The sequence below is a fragment of the Asterias amurensis genome, chromosome 18, assembly GCF_032118995.1.
Source record: "Asterias amurensis chromosome 18, ASM3211899v1".
NCBI classification, from domain to species: Eukaryota; Metazoa; Echinodermata; class Asteroidea; order Forcipulatida; family Asteriidae; genus Asterias; species Asterias amurensis.
The window spans coordinates 182,691-194,372 of record NC_092665.1 but is presented as its reverse complement, the minus strand read 5'-3'; the positions used below and the strand labels follow the sequence as shown (position 1 = coordinate 194,372).

Below are 11,682 nucleotides of genomic sequence, written 5' to 3'. Positions count from 1 at the left end.
AGCCAAAGTCGAAAACAATAAGTTCTGTGCTGCTCCCCTCTTGTGATGTGTAAAGGCACTGGACACTATTGGTAGTTGCTCAAAATAACTGTTAGAATAAAACCTTAATTGTTAGCGATCAATCGGGAGATGTTGATAGTATTAACCATTGTGAGAAACGGCTCCCTCTGAAGCGACTTTGTTTTCGAGAAAGAAGTCATTTCTCACTATTTCGAGACCACGGAATTTGGTTTTGAGGTATCGAATTCAAGCATCTAAAAGCACATAACTTCGTGTAACAAGGCTTGTTTTCTTCCATTACCATCTTTAAGTCCTCCCAAGAAAAAGCGAAACAAGGTTTGCAACCGCCTTTAATGTCGTGTGCTGGCAAATAACTACATCTTTGTTGGTTTTACTAATCTTAAAAACACCTCACAATAAAACGTCAATGTATTGATCTCCGAAACAAATCAGTGCACTGTTAATCTCGGAGGTAGTGCACCTTCGAGATTGAGACTACAAGACAATTATGAGACAAGAAAATTATGAGACAAGACAATTGAGTGGGGGTCTCAAAATGTAATATCACCCTTAATCAGCACAAACACTTTAAACCGTTAACTTTGTTTTATTTGTCTTTATTCCTTCTAAAAGTTTTTTTTAAACATATACAAATTATATAGCCTTATTTTAATTATAATCAAATGACTTTTAAAAGAGTGTTATTATTCAAAGAGTTGTTTAAGCGCCGCCTTTCCCTGTAAAATACCGTTTATAAGCTATCAAGATTTGATAACATGGGACATAATAACTATATCTAATGCACGCGCTAACTGTTCGGCCATCGCATTACCTTTTACTTCAATCAATAAGTTGTTGTGTTATAAAGATGCGGTATTATTCACACCATGTGATTGGTTCTAATTCTCGACCAATCAAATGTTAGAATTTATCACCAAGAGCGTTTGTATAACATCACGTGATTAGTTCTCGTCCAATAACATGTTAGAATTTGTCACCGAGAGGTATAACAAGCGCTTTTAAACCACATCACGTGATTGGTTCTCGACCAATAAGACTATACAACTTTTTACCCAGAGGTATAACAATGCTTTTTGTCTAGTCTACGGGATGCGTGCACGTTCCCAATTTAATATTTTAGCGAAATAACAAGCGATACCGAAAAGAGTGATTTTAAAACACTAAAGAACATAACATGATTACCTGCACCGGTGTTTGGAGACCATCTTCATGAAAATACTTCTTAATATAATGATAATACTTAGGGCTTGTTAACTTTAAAAAGAGTGGTGGAAATATTATCACCGGGTAAACACAAATGACCTTACATTATGCAGTCGTATTATATACTAGTGGTTGATTAGACACCACATCCGTCCATTGGTTCAACGCTCCACAAATGTCTCATATTGGATCCAACCCACGAAGTTCTCGATGCGCACATACACACCAAACTTGCCTTCACGGCCGCATCCCTCGCCCCAAGATACTGTTCCATATGTAAAATAGCGATTAGTGACGTCATCTCGTAGCATCAACGGTCCCCCGGCGTCCCCATTGCAATTGTCACGCCCACCTACATAAAATAAAACATAAGTTGAACAAAAGTGACGCAAAGAAATATATATTTGAGGAAAAGAGCGGTATCATAAACTGTCGCATTTGTAAACGGCCAAAACAGTCCCAGCTCCACCCCTCCTTTGTTTATTTGTTTTATTGTTCACCCATGAGTTTTCTTTCCAATTTCGACCCCTCTCACTATTCTTGCGTTTACATTTGGCTGCGTCAAACTTGATCCTACTCGTATAATCTCATCGTGGTGTTGTACTCTTTCTTACTGTTTGACTAGGGATCGTCTTTGGCCTAAGAAACAGGGTCTGTATGGATTGTTATGAGAAGTACTTGGCATATTGGAGATACATAACGTATGACATAACTCACCTTCTGTTGATCCAGCGCAAACCATGTTAGTTGTAACAGGATAATTTTGCTTCATATTACATAGGACCCTCGGCACATTGACACCAACGTAAACCTCTAGCAGTACGTTTGACGTAGACCCGTGCTCGGACGTCCGCCCCCAGCCAATCACAACCGCCGTTGTATCCTCGTCGGCTACGTTAGGGATGTACACGCGTATGTCGTCATCCTGCTCAATGTGTGTGTTTTGTGGTGGGAGACAGATTGGTCGTATGACGTCATTGAATCGGATGGATTCATTGAGGTGAATTAACGCCACATCGTAATCGAAGGCTACAGGGTCAAACTCAGCATGCTTGATGATTTCAAGCGCAGATCTCTGTCATGTCAGGAAGAAATGTTATACTGAAGTTAATGACGAAACAAAAGTTGTCACACACACGACAACACGCCTGGAACGTGGTTGGCGATTGTCACAGAGAAACCATTATTTTTTTTTTTATTGCATACATGTGTATATAAGCTGAGATAAACCCAAGTTGCGAATTTGCATATCAAATAGACCAACGCCTATAAACAATGCTGTTGTTGATCTTAAAGACCTGCTTGAACGAAAATGTCAAGTCGTGAACTTTGCTGAATTCCACTTAAAATGTTTTCGATGAATAAGGAAATCGAGTCATATGATTATAAATAGGTTTCAATTGTGTAAAAAAACAATCATTTTGTACGCCCTTGTCCAGAGCTTTTCTGCGAGATTTGCGAAAAGCCCCGTTACGTAATCACTCTCAAAACGTCATAAGTAGATAAAGCCGCTTTGGTTGCAGCGTGGATGTATAACAAAGCAAACTCCCACAAATGACGTCAGCGGCATTGTCCTTTGACGCCCGCTCTCAACGACAGAAGTGTTTTTAGTTTTTCAAAAAACCTTTAGGTAGGGGCCTGATTTTTTAATCGATAATTACGAAAAGTTCAGAAGTGTACACATATCAAAATTACATTAAAATGGTGAACGAGTGCATTATAAACAAGTAAAAATACCATTTCTGTTGAAAACATTCCGCTCAGGTAGCTGTTTAAGCTGAACAGGTAATAACAACATGTGGCAATGGCTTACGTTTACGTTTTTGGTGACAGTTTGGTCTTTGTGACCTACATTTACGTCTTTATGAACTACATTTACGTCTTTGTGACAGAAAAGTGCACAGTAAAACAAAAATGGTTTTAACTTACGACGATAGTGTGTTCAGCCGGACTGTCTCTCGTGTGAAGCCCCAATGATACAACCACGGTGTGGTTGGGTACAACTTGTTTATACGTTGTACTGCGATCATCGGTTCCAGTGACGCAATGGGCTGCAGTCAATATCCATTCTTCATTCAACACGGAGCCACCGCAGATTGTGTTTCTTAGTCCACCAAACCCAGGGGCTTTGATATTGATAAGTACTTGCCATGGCCAAGAGCCTGGTATGGCCTGCCTACCACCGGCAATGCGTCCAGTTGGAGGGTCTCTTGGTCTAATAGAACTCTCACCACATACTGAACAGACAACAAGAACAAGACGAAATAATTCCATTGATCATTAACTTTTTGTTTAAGTTTCCGCACGCTCAGACCTGAAGATACTCCGCAAAATTTGGTTATAAAAAAATATTAACTACTCATGTTGATATGTGCGTTGTTTATTGAATTAATTAATTAATGAAAGTAATACAGCAGAAGAACATTCACAATACGTTTTTGAAATTTGAAAAAAGGTAGAATAAAGTAAATATAGAAAAATCAACTTGAATGTTAAACAAAGAACGCCCCAACCCCGAGGCAGGCTGGCAGACTGGTAGACATGCATGGTAGGCAGGCAGGCAGGCAGGCAGGCAGACTGACAGGCAGGCAGGCAGGCATGTAGACTGGCAGGCAGGCAGGCAGGCAGGCAGCAGCGGGCGGCAGACAGACATGTAGACTGGCAGGCAGGCTGGCAGGCAGGCAGGCAGGCAGGCAGACAGACTGGCAGGCAGGCTGGCAGGCAGAAGTTTCGTTCCATTCCCTTTGTTCAATTGCCATAGTTTCCACTTCCTCTGACTTGATATTTCTTCTTCAAATACTGTACTCTGTTGTCTCAGACACCAACACATAGATGACGGCAATGAAGCTATTCGCTCAGGTGGTTCACTACGAAACAACGTATAAAACTTACTTGTATACACACTGGTGGCTTTAGACTACTCAAACAACGTAAAAAACTTACCTGGTACACTGGTGGCTCTGGACTACTCAAACAACGTAAAAAACTTACTTGGTACACTGGTGGCTCTGGACTACTCAAACAACGTAAAAAACTTACTTGGTACACTGGTGGCTCTGGACTACTCAAACAACGTAAAAAACTTACTTGGTACACTGGTGGCTCTGGACTACTCAAACAACGTATAAAACTTACTTGGTACACTGGTGGCTCTGGACTACTCAAACAACGTAAAAAACTTACTTGGTACACTGGTGGCTCTGGACTACTCAAACAACGTAAAAAACTTACTTGGTACACTGGTGGCTCTGGACTACTCAAACAACGTAAAAAACTTACCTGGTACACTGGTGGCTTTAGACTACTCAAACAACGTAAAAAACTTACTTGGTACACTGGTGGCTTTAGACTACTCAAACAACGTAAAAAACTTACTTGGTACACTGGTGGCTCTGGACTACTCAAACAACGTATAAAACTTACTTGGTACACTGGTGGCTCTGGACTACTCAAACAACGTAAAAAACTTACTTGGTACACTGGTGGCTCTGGACTACTCAAACAACGTAAAAAACTTACTTGGTACACTGGTGGCTCTGGACTACTCAAACAACGTAAAAAACTTACCTGGTACACTGGTGGCTTTAGACTACTCAAACAACGTAAAAAACTTACTTGGTACACTGGTGGCTTTAGACTACTCAAACAACGTAAAAAACTTACTTGGTACACTGGTGGCTCTGGACTACTCAAACAACGTAAAAAACTTACTTGGTACACTGGTGGCTCTGGACTACTCAAACAACGTAAAAAACTTACTTGGTACACTGGTGGCTCTGGACTACTCAAACAACGTAAAAAACTTACTTGGTACACTGGTGGCTCTGGACTACTCAAACAACGTAAAAAACTTACTTGGTACACTGGTGGCTCTGGACTACTCAAACAACGTAAAAAACTTACTTGGTACACTGGTGGCTCTGGACTACTCAAACAACGTAAAAAACTTACTTGGTACACTGGTGGCTCTGGACTACTCAAACAACGTAAAAAACTTACTTGGTACACTGGTGGCTCTGGACTACTCAAACAACGTAAAAAACTTACTTGGTACACTGGTGGCTCTGGACTACTCAAACAACGTAAAAAACTTACTTGGTACACTGGTGGCTCTGGACTACTCAAACAACGTAAAAAACTTACTTGGTACACTGGTGGCTCTGGACTACTCAAACAACGTAAAAAACTTACTTGGTACACTGGTGGCTCTGGACTACTCAAACAACGTAAAAAACTTACTTGGTACACTGGTGGCTCTGGACTACTCAAACAACGTATAAAACTTACTTGGTACACTGGTGGCTCTGGACTACTCAAACAACGTATAAAACTTACTTGGTACACTGGTGGCTCTGGACTACTCAAACAACGTATAAAACTTACTTGGTACACTGGTGGCTCTGGACTACTCAAACAACGTATAAAACTTACTTGGTATACACACTGGTGGCTTTAGACTACTCAAACAACGTATAAAACTTACCTGGTACACTGGTGGCTCTGGACTACTCAAACAACGTATAAAACTTACTTGGTACACTGGTGGCTCTGGACTACTCAAACAACGTATAAAACTTACTTGGTACACTGGTGGCTCTGGACTACTCAAACAACGTATAAAACTTACTTGGTACACTGGTGGCTCTGGACTACTCAAACAACGTATAAAACTTACCTGGTACACTGGTGGCTTTAGACTACTCAAACAACGTATAAAACTTACCTGGTACACTGGTGGCTCTGGACTACTCAAACAACGTATAAAACTTACTTGGTACACTGGTGGCTTTGGACTACTCAAACAACGTATAAAACTTACTTGGTACACTGGTGGCTTTGGACTACTCAAACAACGTATAAAACTTACTTGGTACACACACTGGTGGCTCTGGACTACTCAAACAACGTATAAAACTTACTTGGTATACACACTGGTGGCTTTGGACTACTCAAACAACGTATAATACGCACAGCTGTTGGTCCACAATGTTACACACAACGTAACTTACTTAGTATACACACTGGTGGCTTTGGACTACTCAAACAACGTATATTATAACTTACTTGGTACACACACTGGTGGCTCTGGTGTCCATGTTCCATTCACTCCACATTCACTCCAACTTATGCCTTCCATTTCATAATAATCGTTACACACAAAACCAATGGAGTTGGAGTAGCTGAAATTCCTACCGGAGTAGTACAAGATCTCACCGTTACTGATGGGCTGTGGAACGTTGCATTTAACAACTGAAAAACAAAATTCATACTCCGTTGTAGCTTCTTGGAATACCATATCTTGATGTAAATTCTTTCTCAGGGAAGTTTGAGTCACTTGTATTAAAGCTAAGTCCATCCATTTTTAGTCGTCACTAAACCATTTTGATATTTTGATTTTTGGGGAAAGGACGAAAGGTTTTCTCGGAAATAAGCAAATATTTTGAGGAACGAGCATATAAATTGAAATACATTTGTTTTTATTTTGGGGGTTGACCAAAGAATTGACTAGAGTGGGATTCGAACCAACGACCTCCGGATTATAACGTCCGGAGGTCGTTGGTTCGAATCCCACTCTAGTAAATTCTTTGTTCAACCCCCAAAATAATTTCAAAAAAATTTACCCAGTCAGTTTCCCTTGTGGTTTATATTGATACATTTGTTTTAATATTATTCATTTATTTGTACAAACTGTAAACTCAGTTAATAGATGCATACATACTTTCACAGGTAGGTTGGATACCAGACCAGGTGCCATTAGCTTGACATGATCTCGATGTGGAGCCATTTATAACGTAGCCATCATTGCAGCTGAATCGAACAGAGTCTCTGAAGGTAAAGTTACGTCCTGATATCATACCATATGTAGGCCGGTAGAGGGCGCCACAAGATCGACCTAAAAACCAATAAACGAGAGGCATTCAAACATAGTGGCAAGACCGTTTGATTTTATACAAACCAGTCAGTTTACCTTATGGTTTATTAGTTGATGCTAGGTATCCGTGTAAAACATTCACCAAGCTTAAACGTCCAATCATAATTGTACCCACCAAAGACGCATGCCTTACGTGCCAACTTTGGAGTGGACGATTGTAAATAAGAACGACATGTTTTGAGTGGGAACATGTTGCACGGATGAATGGCAGCGAAATATACCAACAGTTGCCGTTAAACCTTTACTTTGCCTCACATATTCGTTCTGTAGTAGTTTCGTTTTGTTGAAAAGAACGAACATTTTTTGCGTAACGAGCAAAATGTTTCGAGGGGACGGACTATTTCGAAAACAGGATCTGTTGAGCATTAGAAATGACGCGGTGATATTTATAGTACACTCGTGAGAAGGAGGTTACCATCATGGCGTCTGACTAGCATGCAGCACCCAGACACTCTCGCTCGACCCCAGGTCTATCAAGGCAAGGCGCTTAGGCCGACCGAACCTGACAACAAGGTTGCTATTCTCACCTGTGACGTCATACCGGGCCTGGAATCCCATTTTCTGTACTGATTGATCAGAATGAAACGTCACATTGGCAATGTTCCCGGATGTGGTGAAACTTGCGGGTAGATCAGATTGTGAATCACCGCATATTGGCCCTCTAACCTCGTTATCGTAATAAATCTGCAAAAAAAACATTTATACGATGTTTACACTGGCTCAACTTTAATATACACGACAGACTTTGTTCTGTACTTGAAGTCATTGTGCACTAACGTTGTAGTTGATTTGTTACTGTGACCGATCTCTAAGCCATGTGCCAAAGTGCAAAAAGGCAACAGCTTTTAATAATAATAAATGTCCCATTCTACAACTCGTCAAATGATAAGTAGTTTTATTCGGGATATATCAAAGAACATTATTCCTGGTTCTTATGGTTCTCATTATGATGGCCTGAAAATACATCCACACAAATAAACAAATAAAGAATATCAACATATTGTAGAAGCAACGAGTGTTTTTGGTGTTACTCGTAATCAATTTCACGCCTACTTTGACATAGTCGTAAGGACAGAGTACAGTTGGATGCGATTCTATTTGGAATGTTTCAAACACGATGTTGATGGAGTATCCGAAGTCGACATTTATCAGCCAGTTACAATCAGCATTCGGCGGATAATCGTCAGGATAGTCAGGAGTCTGGAACTCATCTTGTTCCGAAGTATAAACAATATCCCTGCAAGAAACTGAATACACACAGAATTAGTTAGATGTTTCTATATAGGTCTTAGAGAACAGAACTGTAGAGCACATTGTATAGTACCACTTGAAGCTAGATCATGTTCACTCAAGTCACAATGTATCGGCGAGACATTCTACTTTCCTTGAAACATTCTATCATTAAACAAGTATTGGTGTGAGCAATTATCAATGAGCCCACAAAATAAATCGCTTAAAAAAGCAAAAAATAAATAAAATGAAATGAAATTTGCCAAAACAAAACGGTCGCCGGCCCCCAAAACAGTTTTTAAAAATCGCAACCTTAAAACAAAGTTCGCTTAAAAAGTGCTCTGCCAAATAACGTGAAAAATAACAAAATAATCGCCGCCAAAAAAAGGTTGCTGCGATTTGTTATAAACAAAACAAAAACAAAACTTTTAAAGTGGCGCCGCATCGACAAAAGTAGACGGATAAACACCAGCCGACATGTATGTCTAATGTTCATCTTGCAAAGACGAACACAAAATGAACGATGTTGGTGTCGGTAGTTCAAAATAAAATGAGGAATATAAATGTTACCTTTGCAGTGGTGATTATCTGGATGTAGCTGGTAATACAGTCGACATGAGCAGTAATATCCAGATACGAAGTTATGACACACTTGCTCACACCCGCCATTGTTTACCAAACACTCATTGATATCTGAATAGGAGAAATTAGTTTGACATTAACTTTGAGAGAAGAAACAGACACAACAAACTAAACGTAGTGGACTTGCAGACTCTGTTTCTTTAAAAATATTGAAGTTTCTATGAATGTTTACTAGGCAACATGTTCGTCTCAAACCAATCACATCAAATGAATGATCGTTAAAAGCAAGGCCCTGTAAAAAATGGTATGCACATGACGTCATTGAGTAGGGCGCCCTCGCCTAAAGGTCAAAAGGAGGTCATTTTATTGGCTCCTCACCCTGCACGCCGCGCACATAAATCTGTGCGTTTCCATTGTTTTAGTGTCAGTGTACCTCAAAGTAGCGGATTGATGACGTCATTCATTGTGAACTCAAGATACTGGATTGTGTATCCGTAAAATTAACAATACCTAACATTTACAGAATGATACGACAAATGTCATTTGTTGTATTGTGTGGGCTGTTTCATAATAATAGGCTCTTTGGTAAACCCCCAAACAAGGTCCGGTTCTTTCAATTGGTCGACTGTTTGAGCACGTTCATTGTATTTTGGATCAGAGCAAGAAGATTTACAGAATTCTCATCAGCTTTCCGAATTACATTACATTGCATTGTGTCAGCTCGTGGTTTTGGTGTTTGTTATTGTTTGTTATAGTATTTGATGACGTACCCCTGGCTTGGTAATATGCAACAAATCCAGAGAACTGTTCTTCATTTGAATAGTCCGAATGAAACTCGACCACCATGTTGTTGTTTGGTGACGTCATTTTCCTGGTACCTGGAGTTCTAAACTCCAAGAACTGACCATTGCCGCAGAAGGTTGCTGTCCCTTCGGGACTTGACACCTGTCGACAGGAACTTGTGTTAAAAATGTGTAGCACATCTAGAGGCAAACCATGAGTTTAAATATCCGTAGAATAAACAATTCTGTATTTATTTCAAACAGCTTTTTTAAAACTCCTGAGCTGCAGGTTAGAAAATAAATAAGTAGCAACTTGTAGCGTTTGTTTTATTCTCGCTGAAATTGTGAGAGTTTTGAATTTTAAACTTTCTATGTACACTTCACATCAATTGTTTTAGTTACGTATGAATCGCGGCAGGCCATACTTTACTTCACAATTACCTTGACGTAATCATATGCACAGTCAAATGAAGCTTCTAGCTCGAAGAGACTGAAGTACAAGACTATTGTGAATCCGTCAGGCACGATTATGTTCCAGACTCTATCTACGTTATCACCATATGGCTCAGGATAGTCTGGTGACTCTATCTGCCCGTAGAGGGCGCTTCGTTGCTCAGTTTCGCATGATGTGTTGACAGGAAAATGGACGAGGCACATCACGATTGAAGCGATGATGACACGCGTCCTTATGGAAATCACATGTATATATTAACTTTGGGTTAAACACGAAGTGACTCGGGTACGAAGTGACTGGGGTACGAGGTTACTTGTGTATGAAGTGACTTGGGTACTTGGGAATGATGTTTTGGGTACGAAGTCACTGTGGTTTGAAGTGACCGACATCGCATTGATTGAGTACTTTCCAATCTATGAAACTACCTTTGACCATTATTGTGATTAAAAACGACCATTTACCACTTTGTCCCCAATAATCTGTTGACATAGTTACAAATAATGTTTAAAAACACATGAACTGCTATTACTTCAAAGACCCACTGTTACCAAACTATATAAGAAGTTCCCTGCGTGATACAACTTACCGATTTAGTGTTTGAGCCATGATCTGCCTCGGGTGCCTGTTGCAATAGAGTCGCAAAACGACGTCCGACTCTTTTAAAACATATTAAAAGACAATCGGGTGCAGAGTTCATCGATTGTTACCGTCCTGCTTGTTTACCTGTTTTTATTGTTGTACATTATTTGATTGTTTGAGTCAATTTTTCATGTAAAATGTCAACATATAGGATCACAGCTTAAGGTACAGTATGGTGTTTACTGTATGGTAGGGTGTGTACTGTTGGCAGTGATGCAGTGTCTGTGTCCATTTTACCTGTCACCATGATCACAGAACAATAAGTTAATCACAACTTTGGAGACTGGCAAAGCACGTTACTTGTGATAAACCTTGGCTTATAACTTGGGTCATGATTGTAGACATGGGCTTTTGTCACCCCCATAAGAAAATGGTCTGACCCACACTTTGAAACCGGAGAGGTACGCAGTCCAAACAATTTCAAAGTTTTCTTCTGTCATTTCCAATCAAATATCATACTTTTATATATCACCAAACTGCTAGATTTGTGTGAACCTTTTATCCTTTGAAATAATGGTCTCCTAGACCTTGATCCTTGGATTTAAAGAGAGTCTGTCGTTAGTGTAAAAATTTATAAACTGATTTTTCTCACTATTTCGAGACCAAGGAATTTAGTTTTGAGGTATCAAATTTAAGCATCTGAAATCACACAACTTCGAGTGACAAGGGTGTTTTTTCTTCCTTTTTTGAAAGCGAAACAGGGTTTGCAAGTGTCCTATAATGATGTGTGCTGGCAATAACAACATCTTTGTCGGCTGTACTAATCTCAAAAACATCTGCCAGTAAAACGTCAATGTATTGATCTCTGATACAAATCAGAGGTAGAGCACCGCCGAGAT

The 11,682-nt window shown here is 39.8% G+C and overlaps 1 protein-coding gene across 1 annotated transcript; it reads right to left on the bottom strand.

Moving 5' to 3' along the window:
* Positions 1 to 559: 559 nt before the first annotated feature.
* Positions 560 to 11,352, bottom strand: LOC139950550 (mannan-binding lectin serine protease 1-like). Its single transcript, XM_071949289.1, has 11 exons — positions 10,791 to 11,352; positions 10,192 to 10,435; positions 9,739 to 9,913; positions 8,957 to 9,079; positions 8,210 to 8,403; positions 7,684 to 7,840; positions 6,944 to 7,117; positions 6,289 to 6,474; positions 3,154 to 3,461; positions 1,942 to 2,299; positions 560 to 1,576 (listed from the first exon to the last, which is right to left on the bottom strand). Exons 1-11 carry the CDS (start codon positions 10,808 to 10,810, stop codon positions 1,386 to 1,388), a joined length of 2,130 nt encoding a protein of 709 aa, XP_071805390.1. The 5' UTR covers positions 10,811 to 11,352; the 3' UTR covers positions 560 to 1,385.
* Positions 11,353 to 11,682: the final 330 nt, after the last annotated feature.